The sequence below is a fragment of the Sus scrofa genome, chromosome 16 (genome assembly GCF_000003025.6).
Source record: "Sus scrofa isolate TJ Tabasco breed Duroc chromosome 16, Sscrofa11.1, whole genome shotgun sequence".
Lineage (NCBI taxonomy): Eukaryota > Metazoa > Chordata > Mammalia > Artiodactyla > Suidae > Sus > Sus scrofa.
This window is the reverse complement of record NC_010458.4, coordinates 18,460,638-18,487,561: the sequence shown is the minus strand read 5'-3', so window position 1 is coordinate 18,487,561 and position 26,924 is coordinate 18,460,638. Positions and strand designations below refer to the sequence as shown.

The following is a 26,924-nucleotide window of genomic DNA, read 5'->3' as shown; positions in this document are numbered from 1 at the left end:
CACAGCTCAGGGCAACGCCGGATCGTTAACCCACTGAGCAAGGGCAGGGACCGAACCCGCAACCTCATGGTTCCTAGTCGGATTCGTTAACCACTGCGCCACGACAGGAACTCCTCTTTCATCTTTTTTTTTTTTTTTTTTTTTTGTCTTTTGTCTTTTTTTTTTTGTTGTTGTTGCTATTTCTTGGCTGCTCCGTGCATATGGAGGTTCCCAGGCTAGGGGTCGAATCAGAGCTGTAGCCACCGGCCTACTCCAGGGCCACAGCAACGTGGGATCCGAGCCGCGTCTGCAACCTACACCACAGCTCACGGCAACGCCGGATCGTTAACCCACTGAGCAAGGGCAGGGACCGAACCCGAAACCTCACGGTTCCTAGTCGGATTCGTTAACCACTGCGCCACAACAGGAACTCCCTCTTTCATCTTTTTAATCTGTTTTAACATTAATCAAGATTTAGTGAAATTGCTATCTTGAAAATTGATAGGTTCTTAAGCTTTTTAATCTGTGAGGTTCTCACACTGTCATCTTTTTCTTGGAATTTATTTGAAGAACCAGGCCATTTGTCTAATAGTTTCCTGCATTCCGGATTTTGATGGTCACACCCCCATGGTGATGTTTAAAATGTTGCTCCATCCCTTATGAATTGATTAGACCTGGTGGCTTGATCACATTCAGATTCTAATCTCTTCAACTTGGAAAATCCAACTTTCCCATGAACTAATATTTCAGAAATTTATCTCAAACATGCAGCATGCATACCAACACCACCTGATCACTTCCCAGTGTAGTTTTTACACCATAGGCACCTTAATTCTCATGGGGCTTTAATTCAAGCTTTTTTTTTTTTTTCCTTTAAATGAACGTATTTTATTTATTATCAGAATATAAATCAGAATTTGATACTTCATATTTTTTCTAGAAGATCATCTTTCTTTGATATTTTAAACAAATATATTTTACAAATATTTTAAACAAGTTCAAGCTTTTTTTTAGTGAAAGCTGTTTACAGCTTGACAGTGATAGAACTCAGGTGGCCTTAGTAATTGAAACCTTCATCTAGGAGTTCCCGTTGTGTCTCATTGGAAACGAACCTGACTAGCATCCACGAGACGAAGGTTCAGTCCCTGGCCTTGCTCAGTGGCTTAACGATCCGGCATTGTCATGAGCTGTGGTGTAGGTTGCAGACATATCTCTCATCTAGCATTGCTGTGGCTGTGGTATAGGCTGGCAGCTCCGATTTGACCCATAGCCTGGGAACCTCTATATGCCGTGGGTGCAGCCCCGAAAAGATAAAAACAAAAAAACCCTGCACCTATTAATTAGAGGAGGAGACAGTGTCACTGTATGTCATGGATCTCTACAGCTCTAAGAATCTAGCTTTCCCATATCCTACTACTTAACACATTTGTTATTTTCAGAACCTAAATCTTCCCCTGTAGAAACCGAAGTCACACTTCTTGGGTCTAGGTCCCAGCTCCACTAAGACAAGTTGTCTAACCTGGGAAGGGCCTAGATAGAGCTCTGTTTCTTTATCTGTAAAATGGGAATGAATAATAAAAAGTACATACGTCATAGAGTCTGGGGAGGATTAAATGAATAATTCATGTTCAATAATTAGAACAGATGAGGACAGAGTCTGACATACAGTGAGCACTTAAGTGTTGTCAGAGCACTTGATAAAATATCTGGGCAGCAGTCATGGTAATTACTGGTTTTTATGTTATCTCAGTGGAAGCAACACACGTATTAATATTGTCACTATATGATGAGAAAGATCACTATAATTTTGGAATAAATATACTTTTAGATAACATGTCTTAATTCCCTTATTTTATACATGAGGAGACAGACCCAGAAAGGTGGGCTAACTTACCTAGGCTTGCACAGACTCAGAGGCAGAGCTAGCATTTGAACCCAGCCTCCTGACTGATTTGGTCAGAGATGATTCATTTGTGCTGGTTCTTCTTAACAGGGAAATATGGTCCCTGTCATAACACTCTGCTTAACTTCCTCTGTTCATTGATGTTGAGCTTTCCTATTTAGTGATTAACTCCAACGCTAAAACCAATGACATCTCTTTCTTCTAGGTTGCCGGCATACTTTGTTGTCCCCACCCCGCTTCCTGAAGAGGATGTGCCACGCTTTCAGGGTCACGGCATACCAGTAAGTGCATCTGGAAACCCTAAAAGCATAGTTTGCTCATCGGCCCATCCTGGCAGTTTATCCTGCTGCTTTACCCTTGGCTTTGGTATTAAAGAGTTTGTCCTCCGTCCAAGAGCAATCTAAAAATATCTTGGGGACTCCCTAGAGGAGCCTCTTCGGCATGAGGCTCCCGGGGACAGAGTACTAAAGTTTTCACAGATGCAGTGGAGCTCTTAACAGAGAGGTCTTGAACGATCTTTAGCAGGATTACAAATCTGTCTGGTGTTGAAAGCCAGCCTGATTTAACACCTAAATTGTTTGGAGGCTGACCCCCTCTAAGGGTTGTAGGGTTTAAGATTTTTTTGGCCTGCACCATTGATCTCGAATGGACACGGCTGAGTTTTCTCCCAGAGACAGCATGGAGAGCTGACTTAGTTTTCACAGAATGGAATGGACTGGGATGGGAGCCACATTTAATGTGTCACTGATCAAAGAAAGCAAGACTCTGGCGGTTATTCTAGTTTTTACATGGTGGTTGAGAGTTTACCAACCCTGCAGGGAATTTAGTACAGAATGAGAGTTGCAGATAAATGCTGTGCTATGCGCATGGCTGGTTCACCAAAAAAGGTCACTCCCATAGTGGGAGTGTTAAGCAGGGGTCAGATGCCCAGAAGTGCATGCAGGCCAGGCAGGTAATGAGGGTGGCCCCTGCAGTGAACCAGGGACCCTCTGCCAGGGTAAAGGGGTGGCTGCCCCTCTGTGCCAGCCGGGTTGTGCCATGTGGGATTTTAGGCCTAATCTATCTGGCCAGATGTCCTCATTTCTCAGGAGCAATCAGAGATACACATTTTTATGTGTTTTCCTAATTTCTAAATGTATGCAGCTGTTTACAGCTGATTCAGATGTTTATAAAGCATGTCTCTGGGCCAGAGTTGGCTCATGCCCCACCAGTTTAGAGCAGTGATTCTCAAACTCTGGTCTCAGGACTCTTAATACTCTTATTGAGGACTTCAGAGAGTTTTTGTTTATGTGGTTGTATCTGTTGATATTTGCCATATGAAAAATTAAAACTGAAAAATTGCTTAATTTTTTTAGTAATAAACTCATTTCATGTTAATATAAATATTTCTATGAAAAATCACTGTATTGTCCAGAACCAAAAAATAGAGTAGTATGATTTTGCATTTTTGAAAATAGAAGACAGCTGCATTCTTGTATCTGCTTCCTTCATTCAGTGTGCTGTGGTATGTTGGGTGTGGTTGAAGTACATGAAGATCCAGCCACACACAGATGTGTATTTGGGAAAGGGAGAACTAATTGATAGCTTTTTCAGATAATTGGAAAATACCATTCTTTGATGGTGCGCCAAAAAATTGATGTGGTATTTTCATAAAGGTTAACTGCCGTAAGGAATATGAAAATATAATCAGTGAATGTCTCATTCACTACTAACTTAAAATCCATTGGTCTCTCTTGCACTTGAATGGATCTTAAAACATGCATGTGGGAGTTCCTGTTGTGGCACAGCAAAAAACAAATCCGACTGGTATCCATGAGGATGAGGGTTCAATCCCTGACCTCGCTCAGTGGGTTAAGGATCTGGCCTTGCTGTGAGCTGTGGTATAGGTCACAGATTTGGCTCAGATCCTGCGTTGTTCTGGCTGTGGTATAGGCTGGCAGCTGTAGCTGTGATCTGACCCCTAGCCTGAAAACTTCCATATACCGCAGGCGTGGCCCTAAAAAGAAAAAAAAAAAAAAAAAAAAAGCATAGTTTTAGAATATAATACATTGGTTATTTAAAAAATATTGGCTCACTAGGTTATACAGATTGTCTAGGGACGTGCTTTCTTATGTAAAAATTGTGTTTATTACTATCATTCCTGTCTCCTCAGAAAAGTCTTTAAATATTAGGAAGCTGTCCAGCTAAAAAGACAGAGGCTAGTTTTCCAGAAGTCTTATTTTTGCTTGAAAGTTCAATTTTTTTTTTTTTTTTTTCTGCTTTTTGGGGCCACACTCGCGGCATATGGAGGTTCCCAGGCTAGGGGTCAAATCAGAGCTGTAGCTGCTGGCCTTCGCCACAGCCACAGCCACAGCAACGCAGGATCCAAGCCATGCCTGCAACCTACACCAAAGCTCATGGCAACCCCAGATCCTTAACCCCCTGAGCAAGGCCAGAGATTGAACTTGTGTCCTCATGGATGCTAATCAGATTCTTTAACTGCTGAGCCACGATGGGAACTCCGAAAGTTCAATTTTTATCATTGGCAACAAATTGTCGGTTATTTTCCTTAAAGTGATATAGGCTTGCTTTTTTTTTTTAAGAATGAATGTCTGCTGGATACCAGAGTCCAAACACCCAGAGTTTGTCTCTTACTGTTTGAGTGCCATGGAGACAGCAGCTAGTTCACAGTCTCATAAGTGCTTTTCCCTGAGACAACACTTTCCACTCCATCTCATAGATATAAAAAAATTAGCATTAAATATTAACATGTAATGACAAATATTAATGTAATGAATAATGTTTAGTTTTTCCTTATGGACATTCTTGAGTGAAAGTTTTGTTTTTGCAAGTGCGTAGCAGAGAAGGGTACAGTGATGACCAGGGCGATGGGTAGCAGTGCCTTAGTTGGTGCCAAGGCACCAGCAGTTGTAACACTATTGGTGCAAATGTCAACACACTGAAAAAGACAAACCATATCATAGTATTATTCTCGGGCCTTCTATGAGGGTGTTTGGATCTGTAGTGTACATTGTGAGAATCGCTGTTTTAGAAGAATAAAAATGAGGGTCTTGGAGTTCCCATCGTGGCACAGTGGTTAACGAATACGACTAGGAACCATGAGGTTGCGGGTTTGATCCCTGGCCTTGCTCAGTGGGTTAAGGATCCAGCATTGCCATGAGCTATGGTGTAGGTCGCAGACGAGGCTCGAATCTGGTGTTGCTGTGGCTCTGGTGTAGGCCGGCGGCTGCAGCTCCAAATAGACCCCTAGACTGGGAACCTCCATATGCCTTGGGTGTGACCCTAGAAAAGGCAAAAAGAAAAAGAAAAAAAAAAAATGAGGGTTTTCATCCTTCAGCCTGTCATAGATGAATCTAGAAGAGGGTATGCGTGTGGGAGGAAACTAAGATGAATTGTCTACACGTTGAGGGAATAGGGTCCCTCTCCACCCGGCATTATTTGAAATTTTCATCCTCTCTTCTAGCCAGACCTTAGGTCTGAGAAGTAGAAACTATCCTGAGACAGTCTGGTCCGAGGAGCCAGCAACAGAACTTTGTTAGAAACTATAGGAGGGAGTTCTCACTTGATTAATTTTAGGTCCTGAAAGTCATAGTGGAGCTTGTGGAGATGGACAGTAGAAAAATATTACACAAAACAGCATTTACACATGCACTCAGGGAACACAGCTCTCAATACACACCACATCAAATTTACTACTAGTGACATTTAATATATTCACGATGTTGGACAACCGTTATCACTAGTTCTAGAATATTTTTGTATCTCTCTTCTGCTTTTTCACCCTGACTGTTCACCAGGTCTGTGCTTTCCTGCCTTCATTTACTCCTCTTCAGGGAAGACCTGCCTCATTTGTGACACCAGTCATGTCCTTGCTGCCGTTCTAGAGACTGGGCTCCTGGAGGGCCCTGTGCTGTACTCCAGCCCCGAGGATTGATGGATTTCCTTGCTTATTTTGCTGTGGGGCTGGTGAACACTCCTGGAGATGATTCACAACTGCAGAATGTACTTAATGAGATACATGAAAACTGGTACCTTGCCTCACCTGGGCCCTGGTTCTGCTCAGCAGCTGGCTAGGGTTCTCCTTCTGGTTCCCGTGTCATGCTTCTGTGGGTTCAGTGCAAACACCTTTTCATTCATGTTAACTCGGTGATTCCATCCTTAGGTCTCACTCTGGGTGACCACCTTTCTCTCGCTTCCTTGGGGTCTTGGAGAGCAAGCGACAGAGCTCTCTCGTCTCTCCCACCCCCTTGTCCATCTCTGTGCTCCTGTTTCCTTCATCTCCAGTCCTGACCTTGGCCTGGGCTCTTGATCTCCTCTGCCCTAGATGTGCCTGGAACCCGCTTCCTCTGCTCTGCCCCTTCTGCGTATGTCTCCGGAAATTCTGCTCTGTGGAAGGCACGTTCAAACATTCACACGTTCATGTTCGTCTCCCCTCACCCAAAGAAGCCTTCCCTTTAGAGCCGAGTCCTGGCCTGCTCTCCTTGACTGTACTGCCACACGTAGTGAAGGTCTGTACTCATTTTCTCCACTTGCCTCTCTACCTTCTCCCCTGGCAGCAGGCTCTCTGCTCCACCTCTGCCTATGGACCTCCCAGGGTTCCTGAGCCCGCCCAGCCCCCGTTCTGTATGCTGGCACTGTAGTTCTGGGCGCTGAGCACACCCTCCCTCTTTTGCCTTTTAAATTGCTGTCTTGGGGAGTTCCCGTCGTGGCGCAGTGGTTAACGAATCCGACTGGGAACCATGAGGTTGTGGGTTCGATCCCTGGCCTTGCTCAGTGGGTAAACGATCTGGCATTGCCGTGAGCTGTGGTGTAGGTTGCAGACGCGGCTCGAATCCCGCGTTGCTGTGGCTCTGGCATAGGCTGGCAGCTACAGCTCTGATTAGACCCCTAGCCTGGGAACCTCCATATGCCGCGGGAGCGGCCCAAGAAATAGCAAAAAGACAAAAAAATAAATAAAATAAAATAAATTGCTGTCTTGGCTTTGGAAATACAGTGCTGTCTTGGTCCTCTTAGCTCCTTGGTAATTCCTTCCCTTCCTTCTTACACGGCTCTCTGACCTCCAATTGCAGGTGTTCCCTGAAAGCTCTTTGGCTCTATTAAGAGAGACACCTTAAGATGTACCAAGTCATGCAAAAACTATTACGTATAAAAGAAGCTGCAGGGATATATTGTACAACATGGGGAATGTGGCCAGTATTTTATAATAACTATAAATAGAGTGTGGTCTTTCAAAATTGTGAATCTCAGAGTTCCCGTGGTGATGCAATGCAAACAAATCTGACTAGGAGCCATGAGGTTGTGGGTTCGATCCCTGGCCTCGCTCCGTGGGTTAAGGATCTGGTGTTGCCGTGAGCTGTGGTGTAGGTCGAAGATGTGACTTAGATCCCTCGTTGCTGCGGCTGTGGCATAGGCTGGCAGCTGTAGCTCTACTTAGATACCTAGCCTGGGAACCCCCATATGCTGCAGGTGTGGCCCTCAAAAGACATAAGACAAAAAAAAATTTGTGAATTGCTATGTTGTACAACAGTAACTTACGTAATATGTTACATCAGCTACACTTCAGTTTTTTAAAAGACCAAAAAAAAAAAAATGTACCAAATAATGAATAATCTCCCCCCTCCCTTTTCAAAAATAAACAGAATCATCAAACTGATTCTTGTCTGTTGACAAGTCATTCATGCCAAGAACTCTGTGGTCCTTCCCCGGACAAAAATTGTACATAATACAATAGAGAAGACCTGCGCCTTGTGCTAAATTCCTGTGAGAAGTCTCTCTCTGATGAGGAATTTTGCTTGTTTTCTCCCTACTGTTTCAAACAGAGAGTGTGAGGGAATTGCCCCTCAGTGCCTTGGCTGAGAGGAGGCGGTTATAGATGAGCCCCCCATAGAAAATGAGCTATGGTTGAATGTCACCAAGAGCCCCAGGAGAGGAGATAAAAAGGATTAAGAGCACTGAATTTCCTAGAGTGTCTCCCTTCTCAGAGTGAGCTGCACCCATGGGGGCAGCAGTGCCTGGGGGTCAGACTAGCAGAGGGCTGAGTGCCAGTGCTTAGCATGAGGTTGGAAAAGGGAGTAAGAGGGCAGCCAAGGGCCCTTGGATTTGTCTCAGTGTTCTAACACTGCTGTCTCGTTAGGAGTCTTAGAGTCAGCGCTCTTTTTGACAGCTCCTGAAGCAGTTGTGTGTCCCTCTGTCCTCGCTCCAGGGTGGCCCAGTGTCTCTTCTGCTGTAGCTGGCAGTCAGCTCCCGTGTCCAGAGCTCCAGTCCTGCCTTCCTCTCCTAAGCTGATAACCCTCATCTTAGGCACCCCCCGAATGTCTTCACGTGGTTGTCCTGCGGGCAGTAGACACCCAGCATACCCAGCACTGATTCTTCCCCTTTCCCCTGAAGCCCAAACCAGTTCCCTTTCTGACTTCCCAAGCCTTGTGCAGAGTATCATGCCAGACTCTGTGCTGTTCTCTCACTTCCAGCCCAGGCCGCTGCTGTGCATGGTGTGTATGTTGCAGGTGACTGGTGAGAGGGTGCCTCTTCTGGGCAGCTGAAATCTCTCAGGTTTCCTTGAGCCAGGGCCCCAGGGCTCCGTCAGCAGAACAGGGCTGAGCATTGGCCACTTGCAAACCCTCAACCAGGCCTTAATACGGGGCACAGAGTCCACAGCTCTGCTTACCTGCCCCAGCCAGCCTTCCCCCGTCCTCCCTTCCAGGCTCTTCTGGCAGATTCCTTTGCCCGCACATCAGTTCTTATCACCTTGTGTTCCTGTAAAACAGCAAACAAATGAAACTTCCACTGTATTCAGAAAAATCCTTGAACACTTGGGTCCATCCCTGGTGGGCATTCATACGATTTCTTCCTCCACTGCCCTCCCTTTTTGTCCATCGAACAGCCCCTTCTCTTGTGATTTACCACCTTCTGCTTTCTGTTGTATTTGCAAATGTATTTCCCTTTTTAGAGTATAAGCTCCTTGAAGGTAGACACAGTATCTTAGCCCCCTTTGCATGCTCTCACAGCCTAATTCAGCGCCTTGCACACATGAGCCTTGTATATGTATGAGGAATAACCAACTGCGTTCTTTCTAGTGTGAGCTTTCTCTAATGATGGGAGCTGCCCCCTTTTGGTCATTCAGGTAGAGCACAGCCTTCTGAGTCACTGCGGTGCTGTCTATGCAACTCGGGGAAGTTATTCCATCTCTCCAAGCCTCAGTTTCTTGCCACTAATGGGGATAATACTCACACCTACCTGTCTCAGAGCGTGCTTGTGAGAATCAAATGACTTAATTCATGTAAAACCCTGACATAATGAGCTGCACTCCAGTGACAGCCTCTATCCTGATAATAGTAATACTGCTTTTATTATCATCATCCAGGTTCCCAACATTAAAGTCAAGTCAGAAGGTATATATTAGACCATAAGCGAGTCTGAGTGTGACTGCCCAGCCCTGGGGGTGGGGTGGGGGTGGTTTTTAAGACTAAATCAGTCTTTTTCATTGTGAGTATAACACATTTATTCCTTGGCATAAGAGTGAATGGATCCAGCTATTTCATATTGAAGGTTTATATTTCCCTGTATGAATTTAAATGCTAAGCCTCCTTGTCCTCTGTTAGGCGGTTTACATTATGTCTGGAAAACCTTTATTCCGTTCGCAGATATGGTGTTGGTCCTGCCACAATGGATGTGCCCTTTTGAAAATGTCAGCACTGCCCAAAGAACAGGATGATGGCATTTTACAGATCCAGAAGAACTTCTTGGATGGGTCAGTACTGTCCTACATTTTCTTATGGTTTATTTAGCTCAGTGTTTGTTTTTCAGGAAGCAGGGACCGTTCTTGGTAGTTTGCCCTTTTCAGTTTACCTACTGCTTGCTTGGGGATACTGCTTAGGGTGGTTGTTTTTAATTTGAAAGGAATCAGTACAACATAATCATGAAGACTGTCAACTCAATTGTTTTTATTTTTAAATTTTTATTTTTTAATCTTTTTATTTATTTTTTTTCTTTTTAGGACTGTACCCGTAGCATATGGAAGTTCCCAGACTAGGGGTCGAATCAGAGCTACAGCTGCCGGCCTACACCACATCCACAGCAACCCAGGATCCAAGCCGCATCTGCACCTACACCACAACTCATGGCAATGCCGATCCTTAACCCACTGATTAAGGTCAGGGGGCGAACCCTCATCCTCATGGGTACTAGTCAGGCTCGTTGCCTCCGAGCCACAACAGGAACTCCTCAACTGCACTGTCTTGAGAGATGCATGCTGAAGCCTTTAGGGGCATGGCATCTGTAATGTTAAAGTCGTCAAATCCAGGTCAAGGTATATGTCGCTGTGCCGTTCTTTTCTGCAGGTTTGAAAATTTTCAAAATGAAAAGTTAAGAAAAAAAAAACCACCACCACCCTAAACTGGATGAATTAAAAATCAGAAAGGGAGTAGACTTTGGAGTTCAATTGCCTTGGTTCTCAGGTCATGGCTCTGTCAGGTTATAAACTTGACAGTCTTGCTCCTTGTCCCTGTGCTCCCACCTCCTCTGACGGGAGGGGCAGTCGTGTGGTAGTTTCCTTGTTGGGAAGGAGCTGGTGGGAGGATACCTACCGAGCCCTTCCCACAGGTCCTGGCACATAGCAAGTGCTCAGGAAAAGCTAACTAGTGCCTACTCTTGCCTGCACTTCTAATCTCTTGTTACTTTTTGGTACCTAGAATTTACAAGATCATCCACAGGCCACCCTATGAAATTGTTAAAACTGAAGACCTGTCAAGCAACTTCCTATCCCTGCAGGAAATCCAGACGGCATACTCTAAGTTTAAACAGCTGTTTCTGATAGGTGAGCGGAATGCTGAACAAAAACTTTCTGTCAGAGGGGGAAATACCTGTCACGTGGATCAGGTGAACGCTGGTGCCTTTGCCCTGGGGTCCCCATGGTATTTCGCAGAGGTTCACAGCCACCAGGGCCGGTGTCGCAGAGTGGAGGGGCTGGCCGCCATCTGCACACTTGCTGCCACTTTCTTTCTCCAGGCTCGTGCCCCACTGCTCCTCTCAAGGCACTGAACTCAGAACCAGCCTCCTCTTCTCTTCCCTCCCAGCACTCTGGTTGTCTTTAGGGTCATGGCTCTGTAATGTTAACAGTCGTCAAATCCAGGTCATGGTTTATGTCACTGTGCTGTTCCCTTTAGAAGTTGTCGAATTGGGTGAGTTCCCATTGTGGCTCAGGGGAAACAAATCTGACTAGCATCCTCGAGGACGCAGGTTCAATCCTTGGCCTTGCTCAGTGGGTTAAGGATCTGGCATTGCCGTGAGCTGTGGTGTAGGTCACAGATGCTACTCAGATCTGGCGTTGCTGTGGTTGTGGCGTAGGCTGGCAGCTGTAGCTCCGATTCAACCCCTAGCCTGGGAACCTCCATATGCCGTGGATGCAGCCCTAAAAATACCAAAAAAAAAAAGTTGTAGAATTGTACAATACCTGTATTCATTGGCTATTTTGGAAAGTGAATGATCTATTTCTTTTCCTTAGTGGCTTATTACAGACTCCTCCCTGACTAAGTGGAAATATTTTACTTTTTATTTTTGGATTTGATGTGCATGTGTGTATTTATAGTGTTAAAAAATTCAATTAATCAGAAATGTACAAAGAACAAAATATGCCCCTCCGAGCCACCTTCACTTTCCTGCCCAGGCTGCCCAGTGTGAACAGTTTAGAACTTGAGTAAGATTTAATTAAGATCAGTCACCTATTGATTCTCTTTAGTTTTTTTTGTTTTTGCTTTTTTTTTTTTAGGGCCACACCATGGCATATGGAAGTTCCCAGGCTAGGAGCCAAATCGGAGCTGTGACTGCCAGGCTATACCACAGCCACAGCCACATGGGATCCCAGCCGAGTCTGCGACCTACAGCACAGCTCATGGTAACACTGGATCCTTACCCACTGAGCAGGTCCAGGGATTGAACCTGAGTCCTCATGAATGTTAGTTAGGTTCTTTACCACTGAGCACACTGGGAACTCCCTCTTCACTCTAGAAAAGAGTGTTTTATTAGAGGTTTGTTACACTTACAGGTAATTTTTCCTGACTTTGACTTTTGTAGATAAGGATGAATATGACACCAAGGGAAACAAGTGTACACCTCTAACTCGAATACATTGTGCTACATGTTATAAAATAGATTTATAGGAGTTTCCCTTGTGGCTCAGCGGTAACAAACCTGACTAGTGTTCATGAGGATGTGGGTTCCATCCCTGGCCTTGTCAGGGTGTTGTCACGAGCCTGTGGTGTCGGTCACAGATGAGGCTCAGATCCCACATTGCTGTGGCTGTGGTATAGACCCCTAGGCTGGGAACTTGTATATGCGGTGGGTGTGGCCCTAAAAAGACCCCCAAAAATAATAATAATAATTAAAAAATAAATAAATAGATTTATAAAAAGCAGGCACCTGGCAGTGAGAGTAAGAAATTCTGCTATCTGATACAAGACTGATTTTCTACTCTGCTTTCACCATCCAGGACTTGTGGGGTTATCTGCTGTCTCATTGATTTGAGTTGCCAACTTTGACATGCATAGACAACTTGAAAATGGGCTGCTTTTTTTTTTTTTTTTTTTTTTGTCCTTTTAGGGCCGCACCCTCCGGCATATGGCGGTTCCCAGGCTAGGGGTCTAATCAGAGCTGTTGCCGCCGGCCTATGCCAGAGCTACAGCAGTCCCAGATCTGAGCCTTGTCTGTGACCTACACCACAGCTCACGGCAAGGCCGGATCCATAACCCACTGAGCAAGGCCAGGGTTCAACCAGCAACCTCATGGTTCCTAGTCGGATTCATTTCCACTGCGCCACGACGGAAACTCTGGGCTTGTTTATTAAGGTGGGTTGGGGAGATTGTTTCCAGTGTGCAAGGTGAATGTCTGGGTGTGTGTTTAGGATTCTAGCAGAAGCTAGCCATCCCCTCAGGCCTCAGAGCAGCAGAGCATGTCCTGGGTGTCTTCCTTTTCTAGGAGCACCAGCCTGGCTGTTGGCTCTGTCTGCCTAGAACATATTACTCTCAACTCAACAATGTGCATACAATATACCCTGTGTGCATATTGCAGGGCACTTTTTATTTGAGCAATAAAAGTCTGTTTTTGACTACCACACCCTGCCAGGGGTTTACAGGTCAAAACCTACTTCAGTTGAAGATTTGAAATGCCCTTTACTTAAAAATGGAAGCTCGTCCTGGATTTGCAGCTTGGTCTGGGACCGCACGTCTGCATAACACAGGTTTCACAGCATGTGTGTCAGCAGTTGGTGCCTGACTTCTTTAATCCTTTCTTTCTTTTTTCCAGATAATAGTACCGAATTTTGGGACACAGATATAAAGTGGTTTTCCCTGCTGGAAAGTAGCAGCTGGCTTGACATAATCAGGTATTTCAAGTCATTGTGTTTTGCTCATGAATTTCACGGTTCTCTAATCTGAAGTGGTAAAAAGCAAACTGACAAATAACTTGTATATTTTGCAGTTAAATACTCTAGATCACATGTTCTGTTCAGGGCTCAGCTGAATTTTACATTCCTCATTGATTATTTCTGTGCACATCTGATCAGCATTTACAGACATGCCACCTGCCCACGAAGAGATCCACTCCCTGGACTGTAGGCTAAGGATCGAGAGGCCACAGAAAAGGGGCGTGGAGACCAGCATTCTGACTGAGCATCCGGCTCACCTTCAGGGGAGGAAGCTGGGCACTGAGAAGGGGAGGGTGCTGAGTTTTCACTGAAGGCCTTTTTAGAAAAATCCTGTGTCTTTTATGTCTCTTAGCTATTAAATTTTTTTTTTTTTACTATGATTAATGCCAGATAGTTGTGTTTCACCTTGGAATTAGGTAGAGATTCCAAGAGAACAGAATTTTATTCCCTTCATATTTTGAATCGCTTCTCTCTGTTGCCCTTAAGTGGAGGAGAGGGCAAAGGAAGGCACAAAACAAAAATGACAAGGGGAGAGGAGGGGAGAGGATGGCTCCAACCCCAGGACACATGTGAGGAAAGGGAAGACCTCTCCCTTCTACCACGCTCGGCGGCGTTGTCTCTTAGCTCTGCCTGGGAGTTTGGGCAAGGGAACCTCAGGCCTCCAAACGCTTGTTAACAGATAGGTTTTGAGGAGCCTGCTGCATGTCCCGTGATTTGAATATATAATCACATTGTGATAAATGCTGTAAACAAAGGAACCTTTCTGTGTACATGGTGGCTAGAGAAGGCAAGGGTCTCTAACCAGAGGAAGAGCCGTGGGGGAGAGAGCAAGGGTATGAAGCCCGAGTAATTAGTACAGAAGGCAGAGCTGCTGGCAGTGGCAACAGTCTCTAAGGGCATAGTGTGTCTAGAGAGAAACAAAGGGATTTCTGGGCATGCTGGGCCTCTCCAGCCACATCAACACATTCGGCCAATGACCTTGAATTAAGCATGATGGACGTGCAGCACAGCCTGCAGGTGTGGGCTTGAGGGCTCTTACTGGGACTCACCGACACACTCAGCTGTGAATTTGCAGTAAGAATTTCTAGTTTAGGGATCACCTAGGAACATTTTTATGTCAGTTTTGGAATTCTAAAGAATTTAAGTTTCTGATAAGCAGATGAGTGTCTTGCAGTATCTGAATAGTGTAAATGATAATTTGTTTCTTTTCTGAAGGAGTTTTAGCACGAAACAGTGCGATAAGAAAATGAAGATCAAGTCAGACACCTCTCAATAAATTTCTTAGTGTGTATGATATCAAGCTCAAGACCTAATCTCCCCTTTTCTTGTCTCTCTCCTATTTAGACGCTGCCTGAAAAAAGCAATAGAGATTATAGAATGTCTAGAAGCACAAAACATGAACATTCTTCTTCTAGGTAATATATTTACAGCACAAAGAGTGGTCTCCTTTTTTCTTTACTTGGGATTTATTTATATATGGGGCTTTATGTAATTGGAATTCTCTTAAAAAAAAGGGTGAGCTGGTGTAGAAATCCTTCCCATTCTTTTTACCCTGACCTTAGAATCCTTTGCTTTGGATTTCAGTGTTGGAGTTTAAAAATGAATTCTTTCACTTGGAACTTGGCAGACCTATTTGTAGCCCAAGAAGGAATTGTTTGCTATCTTTTCCAAAGCTCACATTTCCTAATGTTTTGAGGTTTTTTGTTTTATATTAACTCAGTTAAAGTTAAAATCTTTGGATGATCTTTTTGTATGAAGAGACCCATGGATGGTTTAATTGTTACTTTTGCATCTTTGTGTCTGACAGTTTTGTATAGTTGCCATAGAGACTTTGTGGTCCCCGATTTCCTTTTCTTTTGTGGGCTTAACTTGCCGTGCATGCAGACAGGACATACACATTCGGCATGTGAAAAAGCAGAGCGTAAACCTTAGGCGATGAGGATTGTTGCTGGAATTGGTTAGATTTGAGCTGAAGTAGTATGTTTGCTGTTTTGAATATTTAAAGTTTCTTCTACCGCATGCTTAAGTAGACTGTCTCATGCTTTCATACCCTTGAGCTTTTAGCATTTTCCTGACACTTTCCATGACTGCTGGGATTTGACTTCTGTGGGCAGACTGGAAAAGTGTGTGCCTGGGGCTTCTTGTACCCTCTGATGCTGGCTCACTGACTTAAATTTGAATACATTCACAGAGCACCTCCCATGTACAGAGCTGTGTGCTTCTGCCTTCTAGAAATTTACCAGCCTATGAAGAGAGCAAGCCTAAGGTTGTTATTGAAGAAGTCCTACCTTACAGTGGCAGAACAGAGTACTGAGTAACTGTGAAAAGGAGGAATAAAGACTGGGGGCTGAGAGATGGAAATACCCAGGGCCCACCTGCACCAGTGCCAGAGTTGCATAAAATGAAATGGGAGGAGTTCCCTTGTGGCTCAGTGGGTTGAGGATCCAGGTGTTGTCACTGTAGCAGCTTGGGTCACTGCTGTGGCCACATTTGATCCCTGGCCCGGGAACTTCCACATGCCCTGGGTGCAGCCAGGAAAGAAAAGACACTACAATAAAACCCAATTAATGGGAATCTCTGGCGGACGAGGCTGAGCTGTCACTTGATCCTTAGTGGATTGCTGGGTTATGTCTCCTCTGAAATCTCGTTCTTCCTGAGACCCACAGATGTACAGTTAACACCCTTCACACAGAAGAAGGAAGATCCTCTGAAAAAAATGAAACTTGTTTCAAAAGGTGATAGCACTAGGAAGACACATAAAAATCTGTTTCTCCTAAAGCCGCGTGTTCCCACAGTTTGACCTTGTTTCCTGGAAGAGAAACAGGAGAACAAGTGTTCACTCTGGGGTCACAATGAAGCTTTAAGAGTGGAAACACTTCCCTGCTTAGAATTCTCTCTGAAGCTTCTCTAACTCCTGCCGGCACTATCGTCCTCATGGACATTTTAAAGTAGCAACTGGAGAAGTTTCCTGTCGTGGCTCAGTGGTGAACAAATCCGACCAGGAACCATGAGGTTGTGGGTTCGATTCCTGGCCTTGCTCCGTGGGTTAAGGATCCAGTGTTGCCGTGAGCTGTGGTGTAGGTTGCAGATGCGGCTCGGATCCTGTGTTCCTATGCTCTGGTGTAGGTCGGTGGCTACAGCTCCAATTAGACCCCTAACCTGGGAACTCCCATATGCCGCAGGAGTGGCCCTAGAAAAGGCAAAAAGACCAAAAAAATAAAATAGCAACTGGAGTTGCACTTATTTTTGTAAAGTAGAAACCACAGGGGTGTAGACATTGATTTTTCAGGACCTTAAAACTCTAAGACAAATGCATGGGTATAGACATGTTTTTATTTACTGTAGGTCATGGCTGGCGAGCCAGGGTGTGAGCAGAATTTTCATCATGTGGGTTTTGTACCGTGCACTCCAGGGGTGGACGTGTGGCTCACACTTGCTGTGGAGAGCCTCCTCTAGGCTAGGCAGGGGGAAGCAGGCCCTTCTCTGCTCTCAGATAGAACGGAAAGAGTCTTGGAGGGAGAATCAGAGGCATCCTAGTGCAGTCAGAAATACAACACTTCCTTGGAGTTCCCATCATGGCACAGTGGAAATGAACGCAGGTTTGATCCCTGGCCTCACTCAGTGGGTTAAGGATCTGGCGGTTGCCGTGAGCCATGGTGTAGGTCACAGACGCTGCTTGGATCTGGTGTGGCTGTGGCTGTGGCGTAGGCCAGCAGCTATAGCCCTGATTTGACCCCTAGCCTGGGAATGTGTCGTGAATGCGGCCCTAAAAAAAAAAAAGAAATATTACACTTTCTCTGAAGCAAGAGGTAGCAGAGGGAAGGCGCCTGAGAAGCAGCTGAGCCTTGGAACAGTGAATTCAGTGATGGGAACTCGGACACACTAGCTGGAAGGGTTTTGAGTTGTCTGTGGAGCCCAGCAAGCCACCACGTTGTGTGTGATTCTGCCCTCATCAAGTGGCACATCTGGACCCCGCCTGCTGACAGTGGGTCTGTTGCGCTGTGTTTAATTATCAGTAACAAGCCCATCTTAAGTGCCATTGTGCGCTGGGACCTATGCCAGCCAGGCTAGAAGCAGTTTGTCTCTCAGTCTGAAAGCATTACCTTTTTTCCCCCACTGGTTCTGCCCTTTTGAGAATTGGAGCTTGACGGGAACAGACATTGGTTTGGGGCCGTGCTGTTACCTGTGCCTCTGCAGCTATTTAACTCTTGGTACCCTTCTTCCTCTCTGCGCTGCCACTGGGCACCGCCTCCCCAGAGGAGAACGCCTCCGACCTCTGCTGCCTCGTCTCCTCTCTGGTGCAAGTGATGATGGACCCTCACTGCAGGACCAGGTTTGGTTTCCAGAGTCTTGTCCAGAAGGAGTGGATCATGGGTGGGCACTGCTTCCTGGATCGCTGCAACCACCTGCGTCAGAGTGACAAGGAGGAGGTGAGTGTTGTCATCACAGAGCCATTCAGCCCTGGGCAGGCAGAGCCCAGTCGTGTTTAATACCTATCTTCAGATGCAAGGGTCACTGCCTACGCAGGGCATGCCCTAGGGGCTTGCCACGGGGGCTGAGGTCACTTCACTGTCGGATGACTTTGAATGCCTTAAAAACATTGGAACCCTTGCAGGGGAAAGGGATATATATTAACAGGCGTGTTCTGGGGGGAAAAAACAAAACAAGCGTGTTCAGAGTCTTGTAAATCATGTACCCAAGGCTGTATTATATTTCCTGGTGGAAGTAATCCTGATTTGTAGAACTTAAATAAAAATTAACTCAACGAGATTCCAACAGCTTCTGACAAGTTAGTCTTTGCAAAAAAATGAATATTCTGGCAACAGCGTGCAGCAGCTTGATGTGGGATCTCAGTTCCCAGACCAGGCATTGAAAGTGCTGAGTCCTAAAGTTTCAGTTATGGCACTGCAGAAACGAATCTGACTAGCATCCATAAGGAGGTGGGTTTAATCCCTGGACTCGCTTAGTTTGTCGGGGATCTGTCGTTGCCATGAGCTATAGTGTAGGTCACAGACTCAGCTCAGATCCTGAGTGGCTGTGGCTGTAGACTGGCAGCTGTAGCTCTGAGTTGACCCTTAACCTGGGAACTTCCATATGCCTCGGGTGTGGTGCTTGAAGAAAAAAAAAAAGTGCTGAGTCCTAACCACTAGACCACCAGGGAACTCCCTAGAAACTTATTTTTGCTGCTTATACCTTCTCTCCCATCCTGTCTCTTCTGGGCCCTCATCGTCAGGGAGTAGAGAAAGGTTCTGTTGACAAAAGTTGACGTAACTGAGTAGGGGGGGGTTTTTTTTCCGGGTTTTTTTTTTTTTTTGGTGGGGGGGGTGGCTGTATCTGTGGCATGTGGAGGTTTGGGGCCAGGGATCAAGCCTGGGCCACAGTAGCAACCCGAGCTGCTGGAGTAACAACACCAGATCATTAACCCGCCTCACCACAGGGGAAGTCCAAAAGTGGAATTCTTTTTGGGAGGCAATAGCATTTGACTTCTTGGGGTTCGGAGTTAGTGTTCTCTGTTAGGATCAGTTGCAAGCGCCCATCTGTCAGTGCTGATTGACAGGGGCGTTTTACACATTTCATCTTGGGAATATCTTTCACACCGGTAGGTCTTGCCAAGTCCTGAGGTTAATCCACAGCCGTGTGGTTTCAGTTGAGCATCTTTATCACTGGGAATGGGAATCGCCTAGAATGTGTTTCCCAGAGAATACAGTGCCTGCAAGAAGTGGTTATTCTACAGCTGTGGAGATGCTGTCCCTGAACCAGGGACCGCTGGCTTTGGCCTTTGGTACCTACTCAGCCACATGTATCTCATTGCCTCCTAGGTTCCCGTGTTCCTGCTCTTCTTAGATTGTGTCTGGCAGCTGGTGCACCAGCATCCCCCAGCATTTGAGTTCACGGAGACGTACCTGACCGTTTTGTCAGATAGCCTGTACATACCTATTTTTAGTACTTTCTTCTTCAATTCGCCTCATCAAAAAGATACGAACATGGTAAGCGTCCCTCTTAGGAAGCTTTTAGTGTACTGAAGAAGCCGTGTCTCAAAAGTAGGATGCAATAGGATTGATGATAAAATCGATATTTATATAACACCATCCTGGGCCCTGTTTTTTGTTTTTTGGGTTTTTTTTTTTTTTTTTTGTCTTTTTAGGGCCATACCTGTGGCATATGGAGGTTCCCAGTCTAGGGGTCAAATTGGAGCTATAGCTGCCGGCCTATGCCACAGCCACAGCAACATGGCATCCCAGCCACATCCATGACCTACACCACAGCTCATGGCAGCACCAGATCCTTAACCCACTGAGCTAGGCCAGGGATCAAACCTGCATCCTCATGGATGCTAGTCTGGTTCGTTGACTGCTGAGCCATGATGGGAACTCCCTGGGCCCTGTTCTGCTTTCCGGGTATTGATATTTAATCCTGAAGCACTCTGTGGGTCTGAATTACTACTATCCCTGAGGAGCTGAGGCACTGAGACAGTAACTTGCCCAAGGTCACGTGGTCAGTATCGGAACTGGGAGCAAGTGTCCGAGCTGAGAATTAAGTGGATTAAAAGTCATCTTTGTGAACAGATCAGATGCCTTCTCTTCGACTTGCCTGATGCTCGGAGTGACTGAAGAGAGTGGAGTTAAGTGGTCTGAAACCCCTTTAGGCTCCTTTAAGGCCGTGTTTCTGAGGCTTCCCTGCTCTGACCAGCCCTCTGGGGGCCTCGTGGTTTGCTGCAGCTCGCCCTCCAGTGGGAGAGGTTTCACACAACCCCTCTAGGGAAATGCGAAACACAGAACCCAGGCCTCCAGTTGCACGGCCATGCGGCTCACCAGCTCTGTGACCTCAGGTAGTTTATTCAGTTTTCCAAGCCTCAGTTTCTCCAAAGGTACCATGGAAAAGTTGGAGTGACCTCACAAGGGTGTTGTGCCCAGCACAGAGGCTGGTCTCCTTCCCCCACCCCCACCGAAAGCCGAGAGGGAAACAGCCCCTGGTGGCCTTTGAAACGAAGGGCTAGGAAGGCTGGGTCTCAAGTAGGGCAGGCGGGCAGGCGGGCGGGCGGGCGCGCCTTTTGTGGCCTCTCAGGACTGTTTGCTCTCCTCAGCCCTCCCTGGAAACATCGTGACCTGTGCTTGTTTTGGCAGGGTAGGGAAAGCCAGGATACACAAGGCAAGCCTTTGAATCTCCTCACCGTGTGGGACTGGTCTGTACAGTTTGAACCCAAGGCCCAGACGTTGCTCAAAAACCCTCTTTACGTGGAAAAGCCAAAACTGGACAAAGGCCAGCGGAAAGGAACGCATTTGAAAGTAAGACATGCATGTATCTGACCCCCTTCATGTGTGCAGAGATCCTCATGTTCGCAAGGATAAAAGTTAGATACGGATTCTGGACACACAGCCGCAAAGTGGAGATTGTGACACGCAGATTGTCAGGGCCGGAGAATCCTGTGCGCTCAGCAGGTCTGCCTCCACCGAGGAGACTCGGCCGTCGGCTGAGTGTCACCAGGGGTGCTGCGGCCTGGGCCGCCGTGAGCATGGAGTCACATGTGGTTGGTAGAGTGGAAGGAACGTTGACCACCAGTTCGCAGCCTCTCTTTAGGCTAAAAGGGATTTTTGTGACTAATATGTTCTGTCAAGGGCCACAGAGTCTCTGACACCACTCCCCCCACTCCACTGTAGTGTGAAAACAGCTGCAGACGCCACATAAGCAGCCGGGCATGGCCGTGTTCCAGCATTTACGAAAGCAGGCAGCAGGTCAGATTGGGCGACGGGCTGACCTTTGCAGACCTGGACTGTAATTGACAAGTGTTGCATTATTTGAGTTTCCTTTTAGGTATTTACTCCTGATTTTACTAGGTGTTAAAACCCCAGCATTCCCGAGATGATGTGTGATTTGCATGGCCTTTCCTAGTCCTGTCTCCTGACCTGGATGCCTGACCTCCCACCAGACTCCACAAAGGGGAGAGCAGTGGTGGTCGGTCGCAGGCTAGTGCACGCCGCCACCTTTGGCACCACTCTCCTCTGATCCCACTGTCTTGGGGTGGGGAAGGGCAGGGGAGGTGGCTCCGTGCTAAAGAGGCCTGGGGACCCAGTGAGCCAAAGCCAGTACTTTCAGAAGATGCCAGCTGGTGGAGAACTGAGAGCTGCCACTTTGCCCTTTCCAGGGTCCTCAGACCCGAGGTGGGAGTTTCCCCTCTTGATTCAGTGTCCTTCCTGTCTGTTGGACACAACTGCCCTGAGCTCCAGAACAGCTTGGCCAGGGGACAGACATTGTCAGTGTGCTGTGCCCCCTGGTGGCTGCACGCACACTTCCTGCCTGGTCAGGATTGCAGAACTGCCCTGGGCCCCAGGGGCAAGGGCGCTCAGAGTCAGGCAGACACCAAAGCTCCAGCTTGTCAGGCTAGATTCCTTTTCTCTGCCCACGTGCCCTCTTCCTAAGTGTCCTTTCTCCTCTTAGGGAGGAACAGACGGCTGGCTTCCAGGAGCTGGCTGGTGGGAGAGGCTTGAGCTGAAGGGTAGGGGCGTCTCAGGTTGTACTCATTAAAGCAGAGCAGGGTTGGGCCACTGAGGACCTTTGAAGCCTTTGGGTGGGGAGCCCAGGAGACAGGCTTGAGGCCTTGTGGTAAGTGCATGGGCAGCCTCAGAGAACTTCCTAGAGACTGAGTTGCCACAGCCAACCAGCACAACGTGCTGCCCTGGGAATTGCCGCAGGGTCCACCAGGCATGCAATCCCAACCTCAGTCCCAGGCCTGGACCAGCTCTGGGTACGTGGTGTTGCTCCCACCTGGCCCATCTGGAGCGCTCCCTTCACTTAGGGTTTGAGGGAGGTGCTTCCAGGACAAATGGGGTTGTGCCAAGAGAACAGGCTCTAGAACGAGACTGTGTGACACCACATCTGGCACTTGGTAGCTGGGGCCATTGCAGTTTGCTTAACCTCTGTGCCTTGGTTTCCTCACCTGTGACACGGACCATACAGTGACTTTGAGAAATGGGTAAGTAGAGGCACGTTAAGCTCTGAGCGCAGAACCTGGGAGGCAGTGGACACCTGCTTCCCCAGTCCCTGCCCTGCCCAGCTCAGCTGGGTCACCGGGGAGAAGAGAGGCCAGCCCCCAACTTCTGGTCTTCAGCTCTCCCGTCCCCAGAGAGTCAAAAATGCTGGTCATCTCTCACTCATGGTATTGTGAATGGTTTTGCTTTATGTTTTTATTGTTGTTCTATATTCTATAATAAGGAAGTATTTTTTACAAGGAAGAACTGCTAGTAGGAATATGTTAAGGAGTTATAAGGCTAACCCAGAAATAAAACGTTTATCTATTCTTACTCCAAATGAACACCTCAGGAGCAGAAGAATTGGGGAGAAACAGCTTCTACTCATATCTTTTCCCTTCCCCTTGAGCACCAGGAATCCCTCGTATCCTTTTTTACCCATCTTCACAGCCCTTCCATGGTGCATCCCAAAGTACAGCACCTGCTCTGGCTGCAGGTAGAATTACCGAGGAGGACAGAAGTGTGAAGGCGCCCACATTTTCTACCTTGTGTGGCTTAGCCAGTTCCTCAACTTCCTTTTTCTCCCATCATCTGTCTCTTTATCCAAAAGAGTTGGTTTTTTTTTTTTTTTTTTGGGGGGGGGTCTTTTTTTTTTGTCTTTTTAGGGCCGCACCCTTGGCACATAGAGGATCCCAGGCTAGGGGTCTAATCCGAGCTACAGCTGCCGGTCTATACCTCAGCCATAGCAACGCCAGATCCAAGCCATGTCTGCAACCTACACCACAACTCATGGCAACACTGGATCCTTAACCCACTGAGCAAGGCGAGGGATCGAACCCGCCACCTCATGGTTCCTAGTCGGATTTGTTAACCACTGCGCCACGATGGGCATGCCATCATCAGCCTATCTTAAACTTGTTCTTCGAAAGTACTTAGTGCCCTGTGGTATCACTATGATGGAGAGAAGGGATTTAAATTCTCCCTCTTGGTGTCACAACTTGCCTTTCTGCACAGCTCCATTGTACCTGGTTACATCCATTTGTTTGTAAACCCGTTGTGCATCTGACTCGTGCATTGTAGAATAGACAGTACCCCCACTACCACCACCACTGCTCTCTATGTGCAGTAACATGGTAGTGAATTGGATTCACAGGGAAATTCTAATGTTTCGTGGCTCTTGTTAAAGCAAGATTATGCTTGCTTGCTTTTTTTTTTTTTGAAACAACTGAATCTGCTCTCGGGCTAACCAGAGATTTTTATTTGTGTTTTCTCTCAAAGCATCAACGACAACTTTCTTTGCCACTCACCCAATCTAAATCATCTCCAAAAAGAGGATTTTTCAGGGAAGAAACAGATCATTTAATTAAAAACCTTCTGGGCAAGAGAATTAGCAAACTGATCAATTCTTCCGAGGAACTGCAGGACAACTTCCGGGAGTTCTACGACAGCTGGCACAGTAAGCCCCCCAGCTACCATGGGCTGCTGCTGCCGCACATCGAGGGGCCAGAGGTCAAAGTCTGGGCCCAGCGCTACTTGCGCTGGATTCCAGAAGCCCAGATCCTGGGTGGTGGCAGAGTGGCCACCATGAGCAAACTCTTGGAGATGCTGGAGGAAGTCCAGAGCTTACAGGAGAAGATCGAGGAGAGACACCACAGCCAGGAGGCCCTCCAGGCGGAGGCCACCTCCCTGCTGAGGAACTCGGCCCGCCTGTCCTCCTTGTTCCCTTTTGCCCTGCTGCAACGCCATTCCTCCAAGCCGGTCCTGCCCACCAGCGGGTGGAAAGCTCTGGAAGATGAGGAAGACTTGGCCAAGCGAGAAGACGAGTTTGTGGATCTAGGGGATGTGTGACTGGTCTCTTCGGCCATGGCAAGAGAGGAATGTCTCGGGCTGGGGCAGGAGTCAGGTGCGTCTGCTCCCTGCGTTGGTGTGTCGGGCTGAAGATGACTGCCGGGAGGACGGGCTCAGCTCCGGGCCCTTAGGAGGAAGCCTGGGCCTTCAGGAAAAGAGCTGGTTCTCATTTTCCCCCCGTGGTTCTGAGAGACTATGCAATTAAAACCGTATCGCTAGTATTATTCATTGAAAGGAGTTACTGCTTTACCCATATTACTGTTGTGGCCAGTGTCTGCTGTGAGGTATCGTACAGACCCTGCAGTAGCTGGTTTCCTACTCAGAAAGGGCTTTGGTAAGAGACGCTTGGACTCCATACTGTCTTCAGGTCTCTTCTGTGCCAAGTTGCTTGCTCCAGTCAGCAGGAGTAGTGTCTCCCCAGCCCGTCTCGTTCAGAGCAAGTTCAGCTTTATGTGGTGTGTGTGTGTGGTGAATTGAGAGATTCAAAGAGAGGTATTAAGATGTCTGGCCTTAGTTTCCAAACCATAGCATTTTTCCTTTCTATGTCCTCTTGTCTCTAGAAAAGTGGGGGAAATTGCACGAGTGTCGCCCATCGTGACCTTCGAGGCTGTCCTCAGACTGTGTCACTGTATGTGGGGGCTGGGGGCTAGGCGACCCGCAGCGCCCCTGCTTGGGGGCTGACAGCTCCAGGGCGCCCTGGCGGTTCCGTACACTTGCCGCCAGCCCTGCACGCTCCCTGCCTTGGTGTCTGTCCCAGGATCTTGCTGCTAAACCTGTTGGTCAAACTAGGGGAATCTCTTTGGTTTGCCCAGAGGAGCTTCCAGTCTTCTGAGGTGCTCAGTGTTTGAAAGCAGTGGCTCTGGCTTTTTCCAGTGGCGCGCCGAGGCTGTGGAGCGTGTGTGACCGCCGCCCTCTGCAGCAGCCCCTCCGTTTCCCCAGATTCTCTTACCTTCCAGTCTGATGCATAGGTTCACTGCTGCACGTGGCTTTCGGAGGGAAGCCGTCAAGCGTAAGCATCAGAAGTGAGAGTTATCACATTGTACCTCAGCGATTTAAAAAGCCATAGAAGACACTTGACTCTGCCTGGTAACCTTCTTGGATCTGCTGTCTAAATGATATATATTTTTTAAATGCAGGAAAGTACACTTTATAAGGACCGGTTTTTTCATTCTCCACGGAACCCTGTTCAGTTCCCCAGAAGGAAGGGGGGGAAATTATCTCACGTTAGAATGTTTCCTATCGAATGTTTGCCTTTCATATACATTTGCTCTCCAGTATGGATCCCGAATTGAATATTCCTTGTCTAGAGAAACGTTCAGTTGCTCAAAGGCAATAAGAATTTTGAAACGGTTGACAAAGAAGGGTTTCTTGGTTTGCACTGAATCGTCTTTTGTACACACAAGAAATTGCTTTGCTGTCCTCCCCACGCCCTGTTAGTCTGTTAAGACGATGGAGGTTGAGGGGAGGGCAGGATTCATGTATCTGGGGCCAAACACATGCCCAGTCTTGGGTGCCTTAAGAATCTCACTAGTAAGGTCAGTGTTAGGCTTGGAATAGGGATTTTAAAATTATCCTAGTTTATTGGCCACCTTTAAGTATGTTCTATGGGCCTTCTTAAACTAGCAGTAACCTCTACTTCTCTGCCCCACTGCCTCCCAAATATACCATGGAGCTGACTAATTTTGTGACCATGTTATAATGGGAATATTTATACAGTAGCTCTTCAGTCTTAAAATTTAGTAATTTTCATTCCAAAAATGCCCAGTGTGATGCTTTATAATCCATAAAGTATGGTTTAAAGGCACAAGGTCATGGCCCCTGTCATAGCAGTTGAATGTGCATTGAAATATTTTTCTATGATTTTTAAAAAATTACAGTAGAAAAATAAGCTGTTGTAACACGTAAGGTCATGACAGTTTATGTATTTATATTGAAATCAGATTTCTATAAACTTGTATTTGTGTACAGGATTCTCAGTGGGTTTATATATTGTGACATTTTTATTCAAGGTTGAGATGTGGATTATGCTTAATAGTAAAAACTGAAATGAGACCATTTACTTTGTGTAAAATGCTGCACTGCGCACGTTCGGAAATGTAAATTAATTTGCTGTATATAATATCTTGAGTTTGTTTATACCTCTAAGTTTTTACACTGAAGATAAATTAGCTTTAAATACATTCAAAACTCTTTTTTTTAAAGGAAATAAGCTGTTGGGCTAAATCTGTATAAATGTGCTTTTTATTTTCTGGATGTACAATGAAAGTTTATACTTGTATTTCACTGCATCATATCTGATTGCAGAAATTAAAGCACAATTTACAATACTGTATTTGGTGTGGTTGATATCACATGGAATAATTACTTTCATTTATTCAGTGTGTGTGTATGTGGTTGGTTGGTTGGTTGTTGGTTGGTTGGCGGTGGGAAACCAGTAACCAAATAAAGATTTAAAATTTCAGATGTGACAAATACTGTGAAGAAAAATAAATAGAGTAGGAGCCCTATAGGGTGAGTAAAAGGAAAGGGCTTTTGATCCCTGAAATTAAGTATCATTACCTCTTTGCTTTTATAGGGATATAGAAAATGAGAATTCTCTTATTTTGTCGCTGGAAGAGAGGAGTTCAGTTAAACCATTAGAGAGAAAAGCTTCGTTTCTCCTTCCAGAGAGGATGAGCAAGCTGGCACTGGGTGAGCTGGTGGGTACAAGCAGGCTTTTTTCCTACTTGGTTTTGCGTAGCACTTACTAGATTGAGAGCCATCGCTTGTGTTTGCTGAGTTCTCTTTCTTCGGCCTTTCCTACCTGCGTCTC

At 46.5% G+C, this 26,924-nt stretch overlaps 1 protein-coding gene across 1 annotated transcript in view; it reads left to right on the top strand.

Annotated features, from left to right (window-relative positions):
* Positions 1–26,442, top strand: part of MTMR12 (myotubularin related protein 12) — a 76,774-nt gene extending 50,332 nt beyond the window's left edge. The window contains 9 exon segments of the mRNA XM_021077144.1: positions 2,088–2,163; positions 9,523–9,629; positions 10,570–10,694; positions 13,178–13,256; positions 14,643–14,713; positions 17,556–17,728; positions 19,118–19,285; positions 20,423–20,584; positions 23,543–26,442. Coding sequence (XP_020932803.1) covers positions 2,088–2,163; positions 9,523–9,629; positions 10,570–10,694; positions 13,178–13,256; positions 14,643–14,713; positions 17,556–17,728; positions 19,118–19,285; positions 20,423–20,584; positions 23,543–24,112 — 1,531 coding nt within the window. The 3' untranslated portion in view covers positions 24,113–26,442.